General features: G+C 32.5%; 1 protein-coding gene across 7 annotated transcripts in view; it reads left to right on the forward strand.

Moving 5' to 3' along the window:
* The window catches only part of LRRIQ1 (leucine rich repeats and IQ motif containing 1), a 111048-nt gene that overhangs the window by 79418 nt on the left and 5048 nt on the right, over window positions 1–26582 (forward strand). For 2 of the 7 annotated variants that reach the window (XM_064419640.1, XM_064419643.1), the window contains 4 exons: window positions 4633–4756; window positions 6318–6378; window positions 11231–11351; window positions 25442–26286. In XM_064419640.1, coding sequence (XP_064275710.1) covers window positions 4633–4756; window positions 6318–6378; window positions 11231–11351; window positions 25442–25716 — 581 coding nt within the window. In that variant the 3' untranslated portion in view covers window positions 25717–26286. Of the gene's footprint in view, window positions 1–4632; window positions 4757–6317; window positions 6379–11230; window positions 11352–12534; window positions 12576–23109; window positions 25193–25441; window positions 26289–26582 lie in introns of those variants that run through there. The other 5 variants (XM_064419644.1, XM_064419645.1, XM_064419642.1 and 2 more) reach the window with 4 other exon arrangements.

A 26582-nucleotide genomic window follows, 5' to 3' on the forward strand; every position in this document is an offset into this window, starting at 1 on the left:
TATTTCATATTTTATTCAGCAATGAACTCACGTAGACACTACTATAAATATTTTCATTTCATTCATTTTGGTCCTAGAGATGGAAGTCGATATTGTCAAAAGTCACTCAGATTAAAAAATATCTTCTAAAAGTAACTAGTATATGGAAAGAATATGTTTTTTAAGGTGGAAATGTATGTATCCCATTATCTGAAAATTCCAGACCTTAGTTGTAGGTCACCATCAGGGGATGCTATAAGTTTCAGTAAGAACTCTGTACCAATTTCTGCCACACGATGTTGCCAGCTGTCTGGAAGTCACATAAGTATTGCTACCATAAATGAGTCACAGAGTACCTGTAAGCATGCTAAAGACCACTCTAAATACCATTCTTTTTCAAAGGCAATTTGGGGCTTGTTGTGATTGCTGTTTCATGGATGGCAGTATTTAGAGACTCCTGACAAAGTACACTTCTGACAAATGTTTTAATTTCTCTGTGGAAAAAAAAAAAAGAAAAGGAATTCCTATAATTTCTCTTACGTTCTAATATATGTGTGGGTTTTGGGGTTGAAGGGCAGTGGGGATTTTTTAATTATTGTTGTTTTCCTATCTGTTTCCAAATACTTCACTTTTTTTGCCTTAATAGCAGGAACAACTCATGTCATTCTTACTTTCTGTTCTGTGTGGATTATACAGACTGTGTCAGAAATAAGGCTTTGTTGTTGCTGTTGTTGTTGTTGTAACATGGAAATATGAGATTAAAAAGTTGGATTTTAGATTTGGGATTTCAAGGTAATTTTTAAATGCGTAATGCACACATTATATGAATGTATAGAAGACAGTAGAAATTATAAATCCTCACAGGGTAGATAATTTTAATTCTCAATAATTTTTTTTTTTTTAGATTTTGTGCATTCATACACATACTTACACACATATGCCCTAACATTATATATATCTAACCAGTAATTTATGCCACAATACTGACAAAGAAGAAAAATATGATATATTAATAGCATAAACAATAATTTTACACCCTGAATTAAGTTCAGCTACTTAATTTCTTTATTAAGAACACCAATTCCAGAATACATATTAAAAAAAAATTAACTCTGGTCACAGATTTTTTTATTAAGGGAGGAAAACTCTAGAATGCTGAAGAATTTCCAAGCCTTTCTTTAACATTGTAGATCTTAAGTTTCTTAGTCTTTTATTTGTATTGTACTCCCTATGGAGAAAAGTGTAAAGTTATTTAGATCACCTTCTGAACACAAGATTTGAAAGATTCAATACCAGGCAAGCTTCTCCATATATTTATCAAGGAGCATGACATATTAAAATTCGACCTTTTATCTTCCCATCATCAACAAATACATTTGGGAAAAAAAATTCCTGTGTTGAATCAGGTTCTTTAGCATCATTTGCATATGAATTACAACAACCCGGATCTGTTTTCAAGGCACAGAACTTGAGTTCACCCTGAATGCAGACATTGTGTAACCATCCTCCTTCCTTGGCTTGCTAACAACACTTGTCCTACCACAGGGAACAGGGGTTTCAAGTACCCCTTATCCTGATCAGATTTGAATCTCCAGCTTCCACATGCCAAGCTATTTCCTTGGCTGTGTTTCAATCCTCTTAACAGTGACAGCTACAGCTGAGGGCATAAGATTCATATATCTTGGAGGAAAGAAAGAAAACTGACTCCATGTAAAATTTAGGGCACTTCACCTGAAGCAGTTCATAGATTCTTTGCTCTTCTCCTTTAGTTCACTTTATGGATTACCCGGAGGTAGTCTAATTTAAAGGACATAACAGCATCCATTTTTTAAACTGAATGTGAGTCGTCCTGGCTCTCAGCACACTCAGGAAACAGATTTGACTGATGAAGGGTGACATTTTTCTTGATATCAAAATTCAGGTTCTTATGGGTTTGCATGTGGATTTGGTGACCCAGAAAAGAATGTGTTGCTTTCCTGTAATATACAGTTCTAAAGATATTTCAGGTGCCAGGGCTTTTCTAAGTTCTCCCTATTTAGATACTCGGATTTTGTAGGTAATTGCCAGTAGGTGGCCCTGACTGCTGCATAGTATCTGGCCTAAGTGCAGAGTATCTGTGTGGATGATTATTTGGCAACGCCTAAAAATAGTTACTGTATTAATGCCAAGTGTAAGACAATTCCAATCTTAAATTATTAACATGTGTGTCATGTAAAAAAAAAAAAGGTCAAAAAGATTGAAGTCTTAGCGCGATAATCTAATGAGGGTATGATACTTTAAATACTTCTGAAATTAATTTGGGTTTTGATGCCTTCTTTGATGTATTACTATTTTCTTTGATAGTCTTAGAGTTGTCTGCATTTAACAATTAAAGAGTATAGGTCTGATCCATTTCAAAGATGCAGAAAGCTTACAGCTCTTTGGAACTTCTATGAGTGTTAATACTCCTACAAAATCAGGTCCAGGTTTTTAAAAAACACATAACCCTAATTTAAGAAAGCTACCAAGCAAATGCATGTTAATGATACTGGTACACCAGATTCTTGAACACATGATGTTCATAAGTAGAATAGAAAAGTGACAATGCAGTGTTTTAATTCATAACATAGATTTTTTTGGGGTAAGAATTAAAAAGCTAGATACTACTTTTAAAAAGCAACTATATGAAAGAAAATAGAATACCGTTTTCTGCAACATTATAGACAAATTATCAAAGATCATCTGCCCATTTGAGAAAAAAAGCCACCATTGACTCTAATACAAGCAAGAATATTCTGTCTAAGAGAATGTATAATTTTAAGGAAGAAAACTCTTGTTTGTACTTTTACCTTGATGAAATTTTTGTTTCAGTTATGTTTCAATAATCAACATGGAAAAATAAAAATAAATTAAAATAAAAGTTTATTAAATAAAAACTGTTGTGCTTCAAACATAATTAAATCAAAAATTGAAACTACAACTAAGGAAAATTATTAAAAAACATTTTGGAAAATAAATTGCCAAGTTAAAGTATTTACAATTTTTGTAACCTTTATTATAGCTTATTGTATGGTCATCTTTTATAAACCATTGCTGACACATAGACTCAGACATTAACTTCTAATACTGGTTTATCCCCTATATTGATTTCCCTTTTAATAGAGAAAGCAATAAAAACAATTTCGTGAATGCATTTTAATTGCAATACCTATTTATCCTTAGAAAGATAGGAACACTAGGCCAACTTTTCTGTAAATACAGATAAGAAAAAAATTCTGTATTTCAGACTATGAAATAAGCAGCTTTGATACTTTAACTTAGAGCTAAAATGTGAAAGCAATGAGCTCACAGCAAAGCGATGTAAAATGCCAGTGAGGCAAAACCTGCATATTTTGCAGTTTACGCAAAGAAAATTATACATTTTAATTTTAAATTTTAAATTTAAAAATATTATATGTAATGTACCAAAGCCCAAAGGTGAATTGGTGAATATCCTATGAAATTCCTGTGAATGAAAACTATGGCACTTCTGATATCTCCGTCCCCACTCCCGCCATCCCTTTAGAGTTACTGAAAGTTAAATCATCCACCGTGAGAAAATGGACTTGATGTTAAGTGGTCTTTGCTGGTTCAAGTGTTCCTGCAGTTTGCTAAAAACCTTCTAGTAGCTGCCATATTCACCTGTCAGTGACGAAAGAAGAATCTTTGAAAGAGAAACAAAAGGAATAATTAACAACAGGGATGATAACTCAGTGTTATCTGAAATTATATCAAAGAGAAAAAACCAAATATTTGTACCAAATAAAAAAAGAAAAAAGTTTTCAAATGTCTCATAAACGCCCTGATTTGAAGGTGCTAAAAGGATTTAACCTAAACAGTTTATGTATGGTGATAGAAAAAAAAAATTATTCTGATCCATGAATGTTGCTATGCAATAATGGTGGATCCTCTTTGCACTCTTCCAGTTCTGGCAGCCTCTTCCTGTTGCTCCTTACCAGTCTTTTATTCAGCAGAATGGTCCAAAAACTGGAGGATCTCCATAATTTTATAATTTTTCCCCATAATGTCACTGTTTTATTCTCTATCTTTAGATGTTGTTTGTGAACCAAAAGTAGGTAGTAATTTCTGAAAAATAATATCATAGATGCAATTGCTTTGGAATCCAAATCAAAAATTGCCATTAAAATGCCTTAAATGTCTTAATAGATCACATCAGTAAAAGACAGATAAGAGTAACAAGATTGCCATGTGTCAACTCTTGCATATAATGGTGATTTGTTTTGTTAACATTATAGATTGCTAAGCAGAAATGTAAGCATAAAAGATTGCATATATTTAATTATGGAGATAGCACAATAAGCAACATTCATGGCAGCTGTGACAAGCAATTTATGTATAATATATACCTCTATATGAATTTCATAACAGAGGATGGATTTGTTTCCCAATCAAATTACATCCTGAAAGAGAAAACAAACCATAAAATTAAAACTAATATAAAAGTATTTCTTAAATATATATGAAAGTAGAAATACTTGGACTCTGCATGAAAATTAAGTAATTGCCTTTTGTCTTTTCCAAGATGCTATAGGTTCCAAGTTTATCAAGGAAATCTTAAAGAAAATGCATTTTGAAATAATGGTGAAAGACAGGAATATCTCTCTTCCTCTCCAGGTAAAAAAATTTCTCAGCTGGATGCTACTTTAGATGAGAAATTACAGAGAAAAGACTTCACATACCAATGGCTTCGTGCACAGCTTTTGGATTATGAAGAAGCCAGTTCCAGAAACACAAAGTGGTGAGGTCATCGCCTTTAAATTAGATTTTTTTTTTAATTTGTCTTGTAAAGTGAAACCTAAGTTACTGGTTCTAAAGCAAACATGACTTTGCAGCTAGCAGACAGTACACCATATTTCTGGGTCCCAGATATAGCACCCTTTAGAACTGGCTTAGTAGTCATTGTATAGATACTTCTTCCACATTGAAAGTGAAATCATAAAATGTTTAGAATCTTATCATAAATATCATAAATCTTATCATAAATAACTAATTAGATTTACTTTAGCAATGCCGTGGGTTTTCGACTGAAGAGTGTACAAAAAAGTGCTTATTCATCATATATTTTATAATGTTATTGATATATATTATGGTTTTATGTAATTAAATCAACTGTAACATTAGCTACATTGTTAGATTTGATTAAGGAAGTAAAAAAATACTTTTTTAACTAAAGAGTGTGTATTTATATTTTGTCTTCAAAACATAAACCCAGCATTTGCATCTTTATACTACACTGTACTAAGATGTTGTAAACATGTTCCTTCTATGTTCTGTTTCGGTTATTAAACAGGTAAAATATCAATACAATTAAGGGAAAGGTTCATATTGCCTAAACTAACATGAAGATATAGTAAGTGTATTTTGGTCATAAATTCAATATAAGGCATTAGTTATCTTAATGAAGTCATTAGTAGACACAATGCCAAGCATCTCTAAAAAAACCAAACAAAGTGTCAGTAGGCAAGCAATGGGTTTAGGATATTAATTTTATCATTATTTTCATTAAAAATATATTTATAATTAAATGGGTTACAAATTGTTCTGTCTTGTGCAGAAAAATATGTCACATGTCCTGTTTGTATTAGCGATTGTAGAAACTATATGAAAAATATGTTCCTTAAGAAATATTTATCTGGCTTTGCAGAAATACTTATCTTTTAGTCATGATCCATAAGAGAGAAATACTCAAAGTATTTGTTTAAGATAATTTCCATGGCTTTTAAATTGAATGAAAACACTGGAATACAACAGGCAATATTGTTTAAAAGTAAGAAGACACAGAAATTTATAAACAATTTTCTTAAATATTATTGTGCTACCTTGCAGGTGTATGCTATGCCCTGGTATTTGTACTGACTTTTTTAAGGATCATTATATAATTTTTTAATGTGCCAAAAGTCCAACTGATGTCCATTCAAACTTCATTGGTAGACAATTTAGAAGAGCTTGTGTATTTATTCAGCTGAAAACAATTTTATTCCTACAAAAAGTAATACGAAAACTGGCTTTTCTACAGTTTATGTCAACACATACAAAAAGTCATGCTGCTTAAAATAGTTTAACTTAATATTCTATTATTTGAATAAACAATTGTTAATTATTTTTAAAACAAGTACAAAAAAAATAAATAGTAATTGCTGTGATACTTTGTCAGTTAATATTAATTTCCCTGATACATCTTAATAATGGAATTATTTTAAATAATTAAGCAGGATTGTTTTCTGAAAAGGTTCTGTGCAGGTATTTTAGTGAGCCAGTACAGTGGAGTTACTGATATTTCTATTCTGCATTTTTCCCAGCTGTCGTTTTTTGCCTGAGTTAGATCCTGCAGTATGTGACAACAGACAAGTACAACTTGTGGTAAGAACGTGTTTCTTTGTGGGATTTTGCAGAATTTAGGTTTTTCCAATCAATAGCTGGTGTAAAATCAGGAGTATTTTTTGATTAATATAATTCAGTAGTGTTATCTCTGTTTGGCAATCAAGTCATCCCTGGTGGAGATGAGAAGAAAGTATTTTAGCACAAAATTCCATGTAAGTGCTTTGGGTTCTAGCTTCATGATCTGACACTGAGGGGTTTTTTTAAGACATCAAATGCTACTGTGTGTTTTTTAAAGCTTCTGTATCTGCATTAAAAAAAAAAGTTTAAAAAATTAAATATGTATCAGTACCAAATACATTATTTACCAAAAATGTGTATTCTTGTAAATTAAACAACTTTAAATATTCTCAAGTTCTGTATATAGCATACCTAAATCATTTTAGTATGCTTTCAGTCTCATTTATTGAAATACAGTAAGTTGGAATTGTATAGTAATATGTGGACACCATTGAAAACATTCTATGAAGTCAGACTTATTCCTACAATTTCTTTTTTATATTTTTTTTAGATCTTAAAATGACCTCTGCTCTTTTAATGATTCACTCTTTTTGCAGCATTTTAAAAAACTGGATTTTCTGAAACAGGTAGTCATGTAAGTTGGCAGCAGGGGAACTATGAGCAATTTAACAATTTGAAGATTTACGAAATTGAAAGACTGCATCAAAGATACCCAAAAGTTCCTTTAATAGCAAGCAGTTGTGATGCCTCCAGGCAAATGCATACTCACTCTATTTCTATATATATAAACTTTACATTTTAATGCCATGTTAGCAATATTCTTATTGATAAAATTTTGTGCATTGTAAAAATGGGTCAAAATTTTATAAGCTAGACAGAATTAGTATTTCACGCTCATTTACATGATGTAAAATATTGCATAAAAATTATTTCCCAGTTAGATTGTATGTCATATGCCTCATTTTATTCTCTGAGCAATCTTGCCCCTATCTAGCCTCTTCCTTCTTTAGCTTCACAACCTATGCAATTTGCATGTTTTGGAAATGATTCCATAAACTCTCATAAAATTCACCTTTGAAAAAAATTATTTTAAGCCTTATGTGTTACTATTACTGTTTTCTTTAAGACAGATTTTGTCAAATATTTTTCTCTGGAAAATATGTGGCAATTTTCTATGGCAATTCTTCGGTTCTTCTGAAACTTAAAGGGCTGAAATCACGAACCACCCGACTGTTGTAGGGTTTGATAGGTGGAGTCTAAAGCAGTAATTTGAGCAAATCATAATTTAATAGTGTTATCTAAATTACATATTATGTAATTATTGGTAAGCATATGTGCACATAGGTAGATGGTATGTTATTTACACTAAGCGGTTCTGTCCACAAAACACTGCTGCAATCCCACAATAGTATTATGTGGTGTGCCCACATAACTGCCAAAGTTATGGAATTGTCACAGCCTGTGCCACATAATAACATAGCTGTTCCACATGAATGAAATACAGAGAAAAATGCAATAGAAGATTCAAAAAATAGAAAATAGAATAAAATGTATCTCTAATGCAGAAAGCAATACTATACAGGCAGTGAAATAATGATGTGGTTTGTACACACAGAGGGCTGGAGAATTTTGGTTTTAAAATTTGTATGAGTTCTCTCTTAAAGGTTGAAATGTGAACATGCTCCTACTGCTTTGGCACAGTAGCATACTTAAAAGCTATGAAATCATGATAAAAATCAAGTTAACAGCTGCAATCATTATTTAAAAAAACATTCTTGTAAACTGAAAGAAAGTGGAAAATATATATTAAAAGCAAAGAGAGAGAGAGAGAGAGAGAGAGAGAGAGAGAGAGAGAGGAAGCATTAGAAGTGGAAAGCATTCCTGGACATTTCCAGTAGTTTATTCGTATGCCATATGATCAATCATGAAGCTTTCTGATGTGCTTTTAAAATCCCTGTTTTTTATGTGTTCCATAAGCCTGCATTCTGGAAGTTTCATATAGTTTTCTAAATGATATTTGTGGACATTCGGGTAATTTAAGACTTTCTTCTTCATGGATACAAAATTGCATTTCAGTGCTTGCATATAAACAAGAAAGTCTTCTCATTGGAGATTATTGCTTTGCAGTAACCTGCAGTAAATCTAAGACCTTATTATGTTAATCTTGGTAATTTTGATGATTTTTCTCATTAGTAATACCATTGAAGCGCTTAGGAAGGCATGCTGACTTACAGTTTAAATTATTTTAAATTAATATGATTTTGTGGAATAGCCAGTAGGATAGACTTCCTGATTCTTCTTTTGTATGAAGTTTAAGTTACCTACGGGATTAACCCCTTCACTATTGATCAGTATCTCCAATCATTTATATGTAACTTGTATTCAAAAGCACCTTTTATCTCTGAAGGTGACAGAACATCTTGATAATTTTACCTAGAAATAGAAAAATATACAGATGCAAAGCTGTGTTCAAGGCAAAGATTCCTCCTGACTGATATTAATTTTCAATTAATTCATAAGAAAGTTTTGTGGTAGTAAAAAAATGGCAGAAAGTCTGAAGAGTGTCTGGACTACGGTGATCACTACAGATGGAAGTCTAATACTACTGTCTGCAAAAAACTGTGCCAGTATCTTAAATTTCTTCCAAATTCTGATTCTAAATCATAAATGTGAAAGGGAAGACTTTAATTAGCTTCACAGGACTTTCACTCAGCTTCTTTAAAAAGCCAAAATTAAGTTTGCTCCAGTGATTAATACAGCCTTAACTATTAGTCTGTCTGTAATTGGGTTAAAACACTTACCTGTATTCAAAATAAAATAACAAATATTTTACATCAGAGATCAAGATAGTCCTAGTAAAATCTAGCATATAATCCTGAATATTATTGTCTACAAGACGATGAAGCCTTAGTTTCTGTGATGGTAGGGATTGGATAATAATACCATGGAAACTAGCTGTCTAAAATGTAGCCTTGTGGCCACAAATCTTTGGGAATTGGGACATTAAAAAGCCTTTTGTTTTGTGTTGAAACAGGTTAGATGGAAATAAGAATGATCACTTTCATTGGTTTGAATCTCTTTGAGCGTCACAATCATTGCATTACTTCTACTAATGAAAGACTAAAAGCTTTCAGTTTAAAGATTTTGAACATAGGAAACTCTGCAAGCTTAAAACAACCGTAAATATTAAGGTCAATAAAATAGAAACAATTGGCAGGATAAAACTTTTTTTTTCAAAGTTTGTTGGCACTGCTATGGAAGAGAAAATAAAATATTGATGTTAACAGCAATAGTAAAGACTAGCTTTGCAAAGCAAAACTTTAAATTCCTCGTCATTAAACATATAAAAGGTAAGCATCCAAAAACAAGGGATAAACTTTCTGTGCGGACACAAAGGGAATGCAATCACTAAGGAAGAGTGTAAAATCTCTGTATCTTTGGAGGTTTTGGTTTGAAAATGCATGGACTTTTTAATGAATTTTACATTAAACAGTGACTGAGTAAAGACAAGGAAATGAAACAGGTCTCCATTTCATCTGAGTTCTCTAAGTTAGACTGGACTACAAAGCCTGTTTGCATTGGTGCAGTGCTGCTTTTGGTACAGTGAGGTAGTTTGAACAGGAAGTCTGGAAATCGTCTCCTCCAGAATGGCCTGCAACTTCATAGTAACAGCACTTTCCTGAGAAAAAGGGAACTGTGGGCTTTAGCCCCCTGAGGAAGGAGTTGAGACCCAGTCTCTCAATACCTGGTTGAGCAGTCTTGCCACTACAGTGTTGGGCAAAAGTTTCATAACACTACCACTAGCAGAGTCTTTTCCTTTCCTGTAGTTTGTTCTGTAGTTTGTTTTTAAAAAAGAAATACCCAGTTAGACACCTTGTTCTGAAAGACACCTAGCACTTCAGCCCAGAGAGAGGAAAGACTGAATCTGCTTTTCTGGACTTCACTTCTGAAGGTTCAAAGTCTAGAGAAGTAAATCTTTGTGTTCAGTACTTCCAGCCGACTGACTCAGGAACGCTGGGAATTTTGTAGACTGTTCATCAGCAGTGTCTGATTTTTCCCCATCATTGTTACTGGCCCTCAGTATCTTGTTATTGTTAGGGGCTACTTTTATTTCTGAATAGCTTTTTGTTTCATTCTTCAGTAAATGTGAACTTGTTTCTGCAAAAATAACAATCTGCAATTTGCAATGGGAGGTATCTTCCAGGTCGGTTTTTAAACTTTGCCCTACCTGTTCCCAAAACAGCAATGCTAAAATGAAACAAGATTTTCATTTTTCTTTTGTCATATTTGTGTGCAGGTAACATGCCTCATGTCAAAACATACCACCACTGGATGTCAGAAGTTTATAATTAATATAATACTCTTGCCTAATGTATAATTAAAATGCTGTCTGATGGTTATGGTTAATTAGCAAAAACCTTAAAGATTAAATTACTCACTGGGCCCATGACTGATTGAAGTGATACGTGTCCTGGATAAAGCATAAATATTGCAGGAAATAATCCGATATGACATCTCTGACATTCAACTATAACTTAAATTATAGACTGGTCAGTAAATGATCTTAAGCTGTTTAAGGTTTCATCAGCCCTCTGCAAGATTGATTTTCTTCAAAATTACTGTACTAAAATGTTTTCTTTTGTTGTTGCATTGACTCAGATCACAAACCACAATTTTAAGATCGGCTCTTATTTACAAAAATGCTTTGACATAGTGCATTTGTTCAGCCTAGGCAACAAAAAAGGATTGTGGTATCATTTTGAAGAAGGTTGTTTGACAGACCCTGTTTGTTTATTTGGAGTAACGTGAGCTACATTCAGAAAATGTTATATTTTGTTTCATGATTGTGTACATTCTCTCCCACTGCTTCCAGGCAAGCCCTGTAAGCAGAGAAGACATGGATTTAGACCTTGTTTCCATGGCCAGTGGAAGTGCTTTGACTGAGAACAGAGAAAAAAATAAGCCGCCACACAGACACTCAGCAAGATCCTCAAGTAAGTTATGGTTCTTTTCAATATCAGTATTAAAGATCACTTTAAAATGCTAGGTAGAACTGAGCATGCTTGGAATCCTTAATAACACATGCTTATCTTTCTGTTTCTTTTTTATCTAAAGCCTTTTCAAACATTTACTGCAGTTCAGTTTAAAAACTCTAATGTCAATAGACTTTCCTCTTGTGATTTTAATGGGAAGTTCCCTGTGATGTATTGAAAGTCTTCTCATGAGTCCTGAGAAGATTTTCTTTTTCCTTAAGTATGGGAAAGATTTGTTTTTAATCTTCCTCTTATTTTATTTCCAAAGAGCTTTGAAAAATGCATGTTTTGTTACCTGAGTACCAGAACACATACACATAATCAACATGATTTCTGTCATGTTGATTACCAGTCATGCTGTAGTTTATGACCCCACTGAACTTATTATAGCTCAGTATTAGAGAATCCTTTTAAACCCTTTTATCTTTACCACTCTAATACCATGGAAGACAACAAAAGAATCTATATATAGAAAAAAAAAGTTCTTGAATGTCATAAAATTATAGAATTTTAAGTTTCATGTCTTATTTTGTGTAATGTAACTGAAGAAATGTTAATATATTTCTGATAATATGACATACTCTATTTTTATATTTGTGTACAATGTTTTTTTCAAATAAATAAAGATATAAACCCCCCAAAAGCACATTATGGAAAATTTAAGCTGTATTAAATAACTTTAGCAAAATTATCAATCCTAAAACTTTTTAAGTAGCGAAGTTTCTTGAAATGTTGTCAAAATAGTAATCAGGTATTTAATATAATTTTTATATATATAAATTAGTGTATTTACTTTTTTGATTATGTTTTCATATATGCTGAATTTTCACTTTCAATAAAAAAATTAAAATTAAAAAAAAACATTTAAAAGTACTTGAAATCTCTATTTTTCTGACATACTTTGTAAAGGCTTTAGAATGAAGATTTATTTACATTACTTCACCGCAAGCAAAAAATATAGTGACTCAATATGTTTGTGCTTATTCATTTGTTTTACATTCCTAAAATTAGATTACATAAAATTTATCATCATAGTGTAAGTTAATTGTACCAATGAAAAAGAACATAATTCTGTCTTTTTGCCTGCCATCTTAGAAAAGAATGAATTGTGTCCTTAGTTTTCTTGTTTCTCTCCATTGGCTAGTGATGAAGCCACACCATTTAAATTAGACGAGATTTCTAGCTGCTAAGTTCCTGAATTTAGGTGAGGTAACTCTAAACTACTGATGTCAATGACAAAATTATCGTTGTATTCATATATTCAGAATAAAATGTGTCCGTATCTTGAATAATTGAGTTAAAGTGTATAAACTGCATTCATATTAGTGTATGGCTGTTGTTTAGACTGTAACCTATATTGTAACTCCATCCAAAAGCAAATTAATATGAATTCTTTCAACATGTAAAACTTGCCTGTGTGGATCTTGGGAACAGGTTTTTCTTTGGAAAATAAAAAAGTGCCATTGATAATACCTTCAAGAAGGAGAGATTAGGAAAGGAGCAGGGAAGAACAACCAACTGGCAGAGTCATAAATGTGAGGGAGCGGGGGTGGAGAGACAGAGAGTTTACAATATCTGCTTATATAGGTATACTTTCAAAAAATGCATCTTCTACACCATACCTACGTATTCAATAGTCCAGGAACTAAGGAAAAAAAAGCCCAGGTCTTATGTCTTTTTAAATATGTTTCTGCTTACGTGTCTTTATAAATATTATCACCATGGATTTAAGAAATTAAACAGCGATGATACATTCAATTGTGTCACTTATGATATATGAAAGCAAACATTACTATCACCTTTTTACATTTCATATGCAGTATAGAAACATGTTTATTACATTATTTCTCTTAAGACTTGCTTTTCAGTGATCAGAATAAATCATTACGCCCATGATATCCTCAACCTGAAAACGTTATAAATTTGGCTTTGCTGAGAATGTGCTTGTTACAGAATGCTTTCTTGTTCTATAGTCTCTCTTGGTTTTGCCTTCTGAAATATTAAATGAAGATGCCTAGAAACTGTTTCGGTGATTTAGTAGGTGTGTTCCCTGTGAGTAAACCTGCAGTTGTATTATATTACTATAATGATTCTGTGACCTTAGAGGTGCTGTCACTTCAATAAATTCTTAAATCAAGTTCTTGTACCATTTTTCCAGAAGATCTCAACCTCAATGATTTGACAAGCTTTATTAATAAAATGTTACTGAGTTCACTTTCCAACATCCATAGTTGTGCCTGTTCCTCAGAATTCAATTATTGTTAGGAATCAAAACCTCTTATTTGGGAGTATCATGCATGTTCCTTATATAGAACTTGTAATTTAGAAATTGTATGAATAAATTTTTGAGATCTTACGGGCTGAAAAGCAAAGTCTAGAAATACAAAATAATGGTTTCTTAAATATATTTACTAAAAAATCCTGCTCAAATTCATAGCTTTTATATATGTAGGGAAATGTATGAATTATCATGTCTTTGTTACGGCAAAGCATACTACACTTCAAAGTTATTATCTTTTTATTAACAGGGGATTTTAGAAAGGCTACATCGAGATTTTAAGAAATATTTTGTGACCTTCCCAACTTTTATGTTCTTTCTATAGATTTTTTTTTTCCAAAGGCAGGTTCTTTGAATTCTGAATTAAACTATTATAAGTTTTTTAAAAGCCAAATTTCCTATTTTTTGTGAAACATTTGGATGGGATAGATTAATCCTAAACTAATTTAATTCTGTTCCTTGACAAAGCTAAATTAATTAAGTAATAAAAGGAATGCTTTTAACATAGTATATCTCAGTTTAAGGAAAGCATTTGTTTACTTAAAAGTATTTGATTTGCTTCCCTGTTACATGTTTAAAGGGAAAACTAACTGTTCATTAAATTGACCAAATGTTTTAAAAAATTTATAACCTAAAGAAAGAATAGCCATTGTTCAGCTGGAGTAAATAGTTATCTGTCTAATTTAGGACTTTGCTTCTGTTAATGTCCAGTATGTTATGATCTTAGAACGTACTTATATTATGTTCTAGAAGGAATACAATATTCCTTCAGAGTTATTGCTTTATGCTCCCTAGTAACTATTTTTTCTTTTCTATTTATTGAGGTTATTTTTTGTGGTGGGGCTGGTTGGAGGGCAGGGAGTCTGACCATTCTTTATAATTTTTATTAACTCCATAAATATTGGTGTAAATTTCTGGTTGTATTTTTCATCTTAATTCTTTCCTGAACACTACTACTGTAGTCAGCATTAAGTTGCAAGATGGGCATAGAAATATTTTGTAGGAGTTAAAGGACAAGCATTTTTTGTACCTAGCTAGAAAGTATGGTTTTTGGCATATCCTAATAGCCAATTTGTGACTAGGCTATGATGATCAGCTACCTTCTGTCATCCTAATCTGTTTATTACCAACCAATGTTGGACATGCAGATGAGTCTACCAAATATTTTACATTGTCTAACATGTCATAGTACATGGTTACATGATGTACATAGTCATCACAATTTTGTGGGGATTTTTTCTCTGCAAGTTTAAACTTAATTTTCTTTATATTTGCCTTGGGAACTGCAATCTCCTGACCAAAATTTGAAAGTGAAATGCAATGGGATCTGTGCCTCTAACTTTTATTTGAAATACTGCCCAGAATTCTTAATTCTTGTCTTCCCTGAATTTGAGCTTTTCAGGAAGTCTCTGATATCAGTAAAACTGCTTTCAAGGAAAACAAATTAAATAAATTAAAACCTGAACCTTGTTATTCCTTCATTAGCCTTAATTCAAAAAATGGACCCATGTATATCTCCACTAAAAAACATTTGTCAGTTCTAGTTTTCCAATAAATTCACACTTTATATTCTCCTAATCAGTGAAAATAAATTAATGAAGTTTAATTATGTCTTTCTTACAGTGAAACATCTTCCAACTCAGAAAAAAACACAGTAGCTTTTATTTCACTTCCTTTTTAAATCTTACTCAATTCTTTTTGCTCTTGACAGAACCCCCACCTTGATTTTTTTCCCCTCCCTTTCTTTCATGAGAGTTGTTAAAAACCCTTCAACTTTGTTATAAGCAGTGTATGGTACAGCTTCATGTTAAAAAATTCCTGCTTTCCTGTTCCTTTCTTCTTAGTCATCACTATTGTCTATATATTCTAGTTCAAGGACTGCTGTCTTTCATTTAGGATTTGTAAACTCGGTGTAATAAGCATCTTGTTTTTAAGCACTCTATGAATTTGCTCGTATTTTACCAAGGGGCTTCTTGTGCATATTTCTTTCATACATATGTATTTTTCTCTGTATTGGTTGACTATCATCAAACAATATATATCTAATCTTTTTCAACAGACTACAGAATGACATCCTAAAAGATATTGCTGAATTGACTTTGAGGTTGCATATTAAAAATTATCTAAATGCAGATTTTAAAGGCATGTAGAGCTTGCTTTTGTTGAATTTAACAGGCTAGGGAGAAAAAATTATACAAGGTCTCATTTCATCATCTGTGTGTCCAATTATAAAAATAATTCAAGAACAGATACACAGAGGCATATTCTAAATTCTAAGTGCTTCATTTTACCAGCCTCATACTCTTCTACTAGGGTTTGGGAGTTCTTCAGTGTGGATTTTTTTGAAGAGAAACTAGCTTAAATAAAAAAGTCCATTTTGAGACATTGGCTTACAGTTCACTTAGATATCCACTTAGAGCTATGGAACCATTAGATCAACAATAAGGATTTCTGTCCTATGATTTGAGTAAATAATAACAGTGTTATGTTTCCTTTGCTGTGGGATATTCGTTAAGTAGATTCAAAAATATTTCTCAAGTCATTTCACAGAAAGGCCCAATAACTTATGTTTGGCTACTTCACAAGATTTTTGCACTGGATGGTAAAGATTTGTCTATAAGATCTTCTTTCCCAAAGCACTCTTTCTTTCCTTGCTTTTTCCTTCTAATTTGTCTCTTTTTCTTTGCTGTTTTTTCCATGGCTGTGCTCTGTAATCCTTTCTTTTACTACGAATGGTTCTTGTTTCTCCCCTCCAACTTATTGCAGCCTAAGCTTCCTCTCCCATCCACTCTTCTTTCTCACATATGCCATCAAGTCTTCTGTTTGTTTCTACAGATCCCGATCTGATTACTTTTTTCCCTCTCACTTTCTGTTTCTTTTTGAATCCAGATTATTCCTGACATTATTCCTCAGATTCACCATCTTCTAGTTTTGACTTCCTCCAAATACGTCCTGGTTTAGTGTACTGTTTAGGCAGATCTTAAGTCCAACCCTTAATGTACTTATTCTTTGTGTTCTTTCTCATTATTACCTGTATTTTTACTTCTTTTAATTATATTAATTCTGAGAGTTAGGAACCATCTAGTGCCCCGTAATCCATCTTCTTTATTCTTGCACAGTTCTCTTTTGCCAATTCACAGTTTTCTTCTCCATGTTTTTCTCACTGCTCTGTGTCAGTCTCATTGTCAAGTCATTGTCAAGTCATTCCTGTGCCAGGGCGTTGTTTACCGAGTTAGCTTTAGTTTCTCTCACCTTGATTCTGAGTCAGTCTTATTTCTCACTCGGATTTTAGTTGCAGCCCTTTGCCTCTTCTCTCAATCTTCTTCCTGTAGGAGTTTTGATTCTTACCCTCTGCATGGTTCCTGTAGTTATTCTCCATCTGCCACAGACAGCATGAAACAAGCAGGCTTTTAAGTTCCCTGACTTAGCACCATTATCTTCAGCAATAGCCTTGCTTAGCTCTATGTAATATCATGGTAAAGCATGTTTCTACTGGTATTTTAGTGACTATAGCCCAAAAGGTCAAAAATTCCTTCTCTGTTCATGGAAATACTTCAATCCATATATACTTGATCCAAATTTGGACTTCTCCTAAAAGGAAGGCTCTGTTATTCGATAGATTTCAGATCTGTCTGCAAAGGGCAATACAAATATTTTATATATTTTCTTAGAAGTGACCAACCTTTTGGAAAATTTCAGACACACACTCAATTTAATCCTAAATGGTCAAAATTGGAGAAATAGATAGGGAGCTGAAACACAAAATAAATATTGAACTTTTATAAGCAGTGGTGCTGAAAATCTTTTTTGTAATTAGAAAAGAGTTGTATTTTACAGGAATGTATTTGGAGCACTATGTTTATTGTGTTTATTTTAACTGTGTGGAATGGTAATTAATAAATGTTTATAATATTTTTTGTACATTGTTATCTCTTATGACTGTCACATTTTATAGTTCAGATTATTCAAGTATATAATTGTCAGCATGATCTAGTTAGAAGAGCATCAATGTTTGATAAACAAAGAAATTTAAGTTCATTTTTTCTATAAAATTTTAGAACCAGTCTCTAAACCTACCAGCATGAAGTCATGAACATTCATAAACAAAATTCACCATTGACTTAAAAAAAAAAAAAATCATGAGTATAGCCTTTCTCCAAATCTCCATAAAAAAGAGATGTATCTTTACATATCATGCGGTATTTCATATAAATTGATCCCCAGACTTTTCAATGCTATTTAAATATTAATCTTGAAGTTAAAAATATAATGCAAAGTTGCAGCGCAATAACTATTTTTATGCAAACAATGCAACTAAAAAAAAAATTCAACTTCAAGATAGGCATAAGTAACATTATTAAAAAGTTAACCTTTCTGATATTGTAGCATTTGCCTTTTTCACAGACCTGCTGAACCTACCTTCTTTCCAGAGCTTAAATTGATGTAAATGCTTTGCTGCTAAGGATTTGTTCTGGTCACTTTCACTAAAATGTTGAGGTTTTTTTTTCTCCATGCCTTCTTATGCTGTATTTGCTTTTAAGTAATACAATATGGTAAGGACTTTGGAATAAATTATATCTCCAGACATACAATGTTAGGTGAATCGATAAATGTCCTATGACGTCTACTATGCATCATAAAATTTCTATCATAACCCTTTTAACAAAGCTTTTCTTCTTGGACACCAAGAATTTCATTCAAAGCATTTTACATATTGCATTACTTATCAAAACAGTGGATATGTAAACCTTGACATTTGTTAAAAGACCCAGGCTTTAACAAAAAAAAGACCAGAACAAATTGATAGCAGAAAACAGATTAAACCACCAAAAAGTGACTGCTAGGAAATAGAAGCATGTGACTTTACCCAAGACAAGCTTTCAGCACATACTGAAAATAGTTTTTTGCTATATGCAGGCATCTGAATGTCTCTCAGACTTTACTGGAGCTTCATATATTACGTTGTTACAAGTAAATGAATGTACAGTAAATAAGTGTTAGAGCCTGCCTTCCAAAGCCTGCTTTAGTGTAGCAGAAATTAAATTGCTTTTCTTGGCTAAGATTTGTTCCCACATCAGTTGGTATTAGAATGACCATGTACCCTGTTAAATTAGACTTAATATACTTGCCATTCTATTTAATTCTAGTACAAGTAATGGTAATAATAATAATAGTTGTTGTCAAAAATATCAGTACTGTATATAGTAAACCCGATGTAATTGTTCTAATTTACATTTAGTAAACATGTTCATTTACATTTAATATATTAATCTAATTCTGTTTAGTAAATACTAAATATAGTATCTTGAGATGCTGTGAATCTTTCTGCTGTTGCCTTTGGGCAAGGCCCACTACAAACACACTTAAGGAACATAACATGAACTGAAAGTATTGTGATTATGCTTACAATTATTCATAAATCACAAATGCACACGTGCATACCAATGTGTGTATTTATGCCTATTCATGAAATATATGCCTCTTTACAGTAAAATATGATTATGTCATGTATGTCACCTTTATTTTACCAATTAAGCAATTATGATAGCAGTAATGTGATTCACTCACATGCTAGTATTCTCTTAATTAGCTCACAAACAAAACCATTCATTTGCAGGATACATTGCAGTTTATGGGAAAATGGAGATTTTGCAAATCCAAGCATGCTGTAAAACTGTTCACATCGTTAGTAATGCTGTAAGAGAAATATGTAAGGTCCCTCAATAAAACCCCCAATCAATAAATATAAGAGAAAAAATGTAATAAGGATTAATTTTTATATATTTTGAGGGTTTTCAGAAAGTTAGGTTTGTTTTCTGGTTTGTGACTTTTTTTTCTAACAAGACTGTTTTTAAGGACTATTTCTAGGTTCAGTCTATCAATTCAAAGTGCCACTGTCATCCCTTACCAGACTCTCTCGTCTTCTCTCATTCCCTTGATCTTGACAAAATTCTAACCATTTCCTAATGGAGGTGTCTTTATTGAATATTTCTGAAGAAAAAAAATTTGCCTGTTTGTAAATCAGAATCAGAAAATCTTTTGTAAACACAAGTATTGACAACAAAGTTACTGAATTTTTTTAGTTAATATGCAATTTTTTTTTTTTACTTCTTGCAAAATTCTACCTAGATGCTCATTTTACACTTAAGTGCAAAGCTGCTCTTACTTGAGCACTGTGAAATATTCATACCTAGATTTTCACTGGAATAGCAAAAAACATGAAGTAAAAGTAAGCGTAGTAATTTGTGAGCATATGTATGATCAATCAGGTAAGTCCCATATTTGCAACACATTCCATTCATTATTGGATTATCATTATTGGATTAGATATTAGGAAAATTTTTTTTCACCAAAGAGGTGGTCAAGCATTAGAACAGGCTGACCATATAAGTGGTGGAATCACCATCCCTAAAAATGTTCAGAAAACATATGGATGTGATGCTTAGAGACATGATTTAGTGGTAGACTTGGCAGTGCTGGATTAATGGTTGGACTCCATTATTTAAGAGGTCCTTTCCAGCCTTCATGAATCTATGATTTCTATTCTTATGTTTTCATTAATTTTTCTGTTTGGTCTTGCATTAAACTCTAGGAGAAAGAACTGCAGCAAAACCCTTTCTCATATTTGACTAATACCTTCATATAAATTAGGTAATTAGGTTTCTTTGCTTTAGGACACAATTTTTCAATTAATTAATTAATTGAACATAAAAATCAATTAATTAACATAAATAATGTTTAGCCACTAACAGTTACAATGACCACTAGTATAACATCTGAGAAGTAGCTGTGATCTGGATAGAAGTAAGCAAACTGCATTATGCTGGTGGGATTTATCTGTCCTTGAGAACTCTTCTTCAGGGAATAGGCTTTTGATATTCCATGCCAGCTCTGTCTTTCATCACTCCACCACTGATAAGTGGAACAGCAGCATTGATAATAGTACCCATCTCTTAGTACTTTTTAGTAGATATCAAAAGTGCTTTACCAGAAGTGCAAACATGATTATGGCCATTTTAAAGATGGAAAGATGGGACATACAAAGCGAATGATTTACAGTGATTTACAGCAAACCCCTCTGTAGATATTTCATTCCAAATTAGTTAATCTTTCTCTACAATGGCTTTATTTTCTTTGGCTTAATAGTGCTGAGAACTGTGTAAAGGGTGGAAAGAAAGGATACAGAGTTAGTCTGTGCTTCAAGTCAGTTTGTCTAGGTTACAATTATATTATAAAGTTTAAAGCAGGTGCTACAAAGTCTAATTAGAGTAGGTTACAAAAAAAAAAAAAAAAGACCCATGACTGTCAGACTTTGGGACAGCCTCTGACATGTTAAACCTGCACATAGCAGGTCTTGTGGATTTTTTTAATGGAACAATAATACATATTTCATACCCATGTAAGGACAATATATTCCTTACAATGGATTTTATGTAATTACAAGGGGAGAGATAAAAATCTTACGTATACAGATTACTGAAATCCATCATAATCCAAAATACTATTTAGCAGTGCACATAGGTTCATAAACAAGTAAGGCTGTTAGTCCAGAAATAATCCAAATCAGGCAATTAGGATTAGGTCGACTGTCTTCCTATATTTAGTCTATCACTACTAGATTAGTTTTCAAATTCATTATTGGTTATCTTTCTAGCATCTGTTTTTATTCTGTTTTTAAAATAATGTAATAAAATGTATTTTTTGTCAAAATATAGAAAAAATTCTGGTATGTCTTGTTTACCTACATTGTGGATACCTTGTTGAAGATGAGTGCACAGAAAAAGCATAAGCTAGCCCCAATTTTGTTTTCCAATTTAAGTGTGCAATAGCTATTTCCTTTTTCTTTTTATTTTAACAAAAACTTCCATTCTTAATTATTTTTCTTGTTTAACAATGTTTTCAATTTCATAAAATATTTTTTGAAATTCAAGGCATGCAATTAAAAATAATATTATTACTATGTTAGATTTATTTTTAAATTTCTCTAATTAACCACTTAATTTACTAATTTGAGGGTTTCAGTCTTCAATGAACACGTTATGATTCCCAGGCAAAATAATTAATGGAAAGTTTACTGCTTAATTAAATATTTTCTTTGCTCTTTAACAAAAGCCTTTCTGTACTAGAGAGATCTCCTACCATTTGAGCTGTTAAATGAAATAATCCAAAGGGAAGGAAACTGGGAATGCTGTGAAGTCAAAATATCAGAATTTTAAATCTTCAGGAGATATATCTAGTGTGAATTATATATTTTAAGAAAAAACAATTGACTACATCTGTAGAGCCATAAGAAGATGAATGGAGATAATTTTAAAAATACTTGAAAGCTCTTGGTTCAAAAGAGAGAAGTGTTTATTAAGATACATTTGCAACAATTTAAGAATTCATAAGAAAGGGAACTGTAGGCTGGGAAAACCTCCTGACATTTAGATCTAGAAGGCTGCAGGAAAGCATTCATGAGAAAACAAAGAAACTCTTACTCTTTGAAATTTATAGCTATGTTTTATACAGCAGTACAGAGAAGGATGTTCTACTTTTTTGTCACTATGTATTGTGAGAAATTTACTTTCTATTGAGAAATACTAAAAAATTAAAATATCAAAAATACTGAAACTATATAGGTAGTAGTATTTTCATTTGGTAAGTGGCAAAAAGTTGTTCTTAAAATACGTATTTGATAAGCTAGCATGTTAATTTCGTACATACATATACTCACAGACATGAACTGCTGTATTGTGAACATCATTGTGAACTCTTGTGAAGTTTGGGTTGCATTTCACAGATTTTGTCACATGCCAAAGAAAGATATTATCATGTGTAAAATGTTTATTTATTTTAAATAAATATTATACCTTTAGTCATGCCTACTGGTTATTTTATCTGAATAATTTTCTGAAGAGTTTTTTAGAAACCACTGTCTAAATTACTCAAGCATCTGTATGCATGGCAATGAAAGTGATTGTTTCACATATTCCTATGTGTTCTTAAATTTTTCTGTGGCACCATCCAGCATTTAAGTATTCCTGAGCTCTGAACAAAAGAAATCTCTCTTTTATTTGGTCTATTATAACCACAAAACTTGTTAATTAGATATATCTTCTGAACTAGTTCTTCATCCACTTGAAGGATGAGTTTCTGTGCAAAAGCATTGAGTATCTCTGTAAGTGTTTAAGTTCAAAATGGATAGATAATGACACTTCTAAAAATATGATACTTTTGTTTAGTTATTTTACTGTCTTTTTTGAATAAGTACTTTTTAAAAGTACTACGTTGTGAAATTACTTGTATTACTTTTAATTGGTGGGTGATACTTAACTGTAAAAATTGTGTGCTTTCTAATTAGACCTAGAAATATCATTGTCTTGAAAAGAATATGGTACAGTGAAATTTAGGGAGTTTTGGTTGGTTGGTTTTTAATTTCATGTCTGTTTTGTTGTTTAGAAAAGAATATTTCTACTCCAGAAAAATCATGTTTTGGTCCATCTCATACAGAACGGATATCATTTCGAGACCATCCTGTGCAGCTAAGTGGAGGATGGGGAGCAGGCAAAAAAAGGCAAAAGTTTAAAAATATTAGCTGAATATTGGAAATAAGTAGTTGATTTAATCAAACACAGCCAGCATATGGAGATCTGTTTCTTTTTAAGCCTCTGAATATCAGTTGTTGGATTTTCATTTATTACCAATAAACCAGTTTCAGTTAACTACTTTTGACTTATTTTATTATACATGGTTACAGTGGTTGGGGTTTTGTGGGATTTTTTTGTCAAAGTATTTTAGACCTGTCAGTAAGTTATCAGAGTTTGTGTTTTCAATTGCTTATGTGTTCATATGGTATAGAATGCAGAACGGATTAACTCTAGAAAGTTTGTTGTACAGTGACTAAGTTTAGGCTTGCTTATAAGAACTGGATGAGAAGTCCGAATGTAACAAGGGTTCATGTTCATGTGATGTATATCACATATTGAAACACTGAATTCTCATTTTCTCACAAAATAAAATGCAAGCTTGCAAAGTGTGTTGTGAGGTATAACAGCCAGCAATGCCATTCTTAGAGAAGTCTGTTCAGAATATTTTACTGAACCAATATACCAATGATGAGCATGCACTTTCCTTTTATTAGGAAGATGAGTAGTCCTCTAGATCTTTCATCATAAATTATTATTATAATATGTTAAAGCAACCTGTTATGGTTTTATACTTTCAAATACTTCTGATTCCTAGAGGATTTTTTAAAAAATAAAAGGTCCTCATCTTGTTCTTGGATACTGTAAAATTAGATCTGTATGTTACTGTTAACCCAACCTAATTTTTTCACATAGACAGGCTCCTTCAGACCCATGTGTAAATGTTTTGTGATGCAAGGAAATCAAGAGAAAAAGAAATGCTGTTTCTACTGTTCATGAGTACCTTACTCATTATTTCTAGTCAATGCTTTGTCCATCAGCATACAGGACAGAAAATGTTCCTTGATTTCAAAGCCTAACATTACTTTAATAATTTCCACTTTGAGGGTATAAGTTGCTAATTGGATCTTTAAAAAGGCTGTCTTTGGTATTTCCTTGCCTTTTTTTATAAGCCGCAACCCCCTGTAGATGGAGAAAGAGCTGGAGAGGGTAATGGGGCTTGAAACTTCAGTCAGTAAAGAACATGAATTCTTGCATTGTGGCTGTTTTTAAAATATACTTAAATTAACATATGATGTTATTTTGTAAAGTGATTTCTGTGCTGACATACCTATCTAACTATGGGTTAAAAGCATTTCTCTCCATTTTTGTGAGTACTTGCATTCATTTTCAGATAAAAAGATGGCTGATCTCATGGAAAACCTCCAGTAATAATTTTGCTTGTTTGAACCACTGTCCTGTTTTTATTATCACTTTGCTTTTGAAAAGTCAGTGCACAGACACTATTTCAGAAAAGATTTCTTTGCCTTTCTGGGGAATTATGGTCAGGTTGCTTAACCTGACTATAGAAATACTGTGGTTGTCAACAGAGTGTAAAATGTGAGTAGATGTTTATCGTGCCTGGTTAGTTTCCAAATGTATGAAGTTAGTGTTCAGCTTGATTTCCGGATTTGCAATATAATGACTTTTAAATGTCACCAACAAATACTGGAGCTTTTCTGATTTTGCTTTTAACATCAAGGTTATAAGTTTTGTAGGAAAAACTTTGTTATTTCAAAATGTCTGCCACTACACCTGGCAGTGTGTGTAGCCACTGTTACAGGTGTTAACTGGAAATCGAAATACAAAATCAAGAGGTTCATAGCTTAACACCTCTTGCAGATTGTCCCCTCTATTTGTCTAGAGTATCCATAATATAGTGCACATCACTAAAGCTGTAAATAAGGGATATATTAGATTTTATGCTTCTTTCTATATCTGTATCATCTGTATCTACATCTATATATAAAAAAATATCTGCTTTATAAAAATTATCATGCCTAATTAATCTCTTTGTTTTCAGGGTGTTTCTGAATGAGAAATACCTCCCAGCCTAAATAAAATGTTTTGGCAACATTTTTAAGGCCTTTTATTTTGCAAAGACAAATGGTAGCTTTTTAATATACAGTTTAATAAATTATAAATTGGAGTGACAATATTCACTGACAAACCTTTTAGGTTCATAATACACTTAGTCTGCATAAGTTAAGCAATATACGCAACAGAAATTAAGGTATAAAGTATGCCAAAACTTGTTGCTGTTTTCATTACATAATTGCAATGCATAATAATGATGTGTCTTATTGTATCAAACACATTTTTCTCAGAATTGCAGTGTTCAAAGTGGAGTATGTCTGACCAAACACAAAAAAACCTGCAAGGTGCAACTTCTGTTCAAGCTAGCAGAAAGACCTTTATTGCATTCAGGGATAAGGTGAAGCAACCCACATGCCTTGGTGTTCATCATCACATCTTAGAGTATGTAAGGTCAGAGGTAACACAGATGATACACGTGGTGGATATTTATGACACAAATTTTTCAAGCCCTACTCTGCAAGCAGTTTTGTGGGGGTTTTTGTGTCTTTTGGGGATTTTCTTTTAGTTCTCTCTTTTCATTTTAGTCTTTTTTTTCTTTTTCCCCCCCACCACTTTTCTTTGTCTCCCCCACACCTACCCCCTGATGCTGTAATTCCCATTTAGGACAAGATCAGATTCTTAAAAGTAAGTTTCTCTGTCTATCTGTTCTGATGTTGAAGTGGCTATGAGTCAGTAACAGTCCAGCAAAATTTACATCACAGAACCCTGAAACTGCATTCCTGCATGCGCTCCTGCCTTTGCGGTGCTTCAGAGTTCTTCAAGGCTAGCTAGCATCATCTCCTCCACCCTTTTTTCTCTTCCCTGAAGATCCTTTAACATGAAGGAGGAGGGACTTCGTATGAATGAGCTCTTTTTAAAAATTTTCCTTGTACGTATGAAGCTTGAGACTCGGGAATGTAGAAAAGCACTCATTTGAAAAAAAAAGAAAAAAAAAGAAGAAAACAACAAGGTGCATTTCTGTGTTGAACCGTTGATGGGTGTTACTCGCCAAAGCAAAGTGAAGAGCTTTTTACGAGCTCTCCTGAACACATCCCTGAACTGTCTTTTCCTGTGCAACTTATATGAAGGTGTGCTCAGGAGTTCTCTAAACCCTCTGTTGTTTCAATCGAGGCATCTGGAAAAACACCTGCAGCAACAGGAAAGAAAAAAAAAAAGGAAAAAAAAAAAAAACAAAAAAAAAACAACAACAACAAAAAAACCCACAACTCCCCAAAAGGCACAGTCTGCATGTTAACGAGGTGCTAATGTCAGATCACCCACACCTGAATGACAAAAGCCTGTGAAGAATGTTTCTCGCTGAATAAAGGGCAGGTTTATCTACTTCAGATGCAGTACCCTTGCTGACCCAAAAGAGAATTGCTCAAAGGCATT

The sequence above is a fragment of the Passer domesticus genome, chromosome 5, assembly GCF_036417665.1.
Source record: "Passer domesticus isolate bPasDom1 chromosome 5, bPasDom1.hap1, whole genome shotgun sequence".
NCBI classification, from domain to species: domain Eukaryota; kingdom Metazoa; phylum Chordata; class Aves; order Passeriformes; family Passeridae; genus Passer; species Passer domesticus.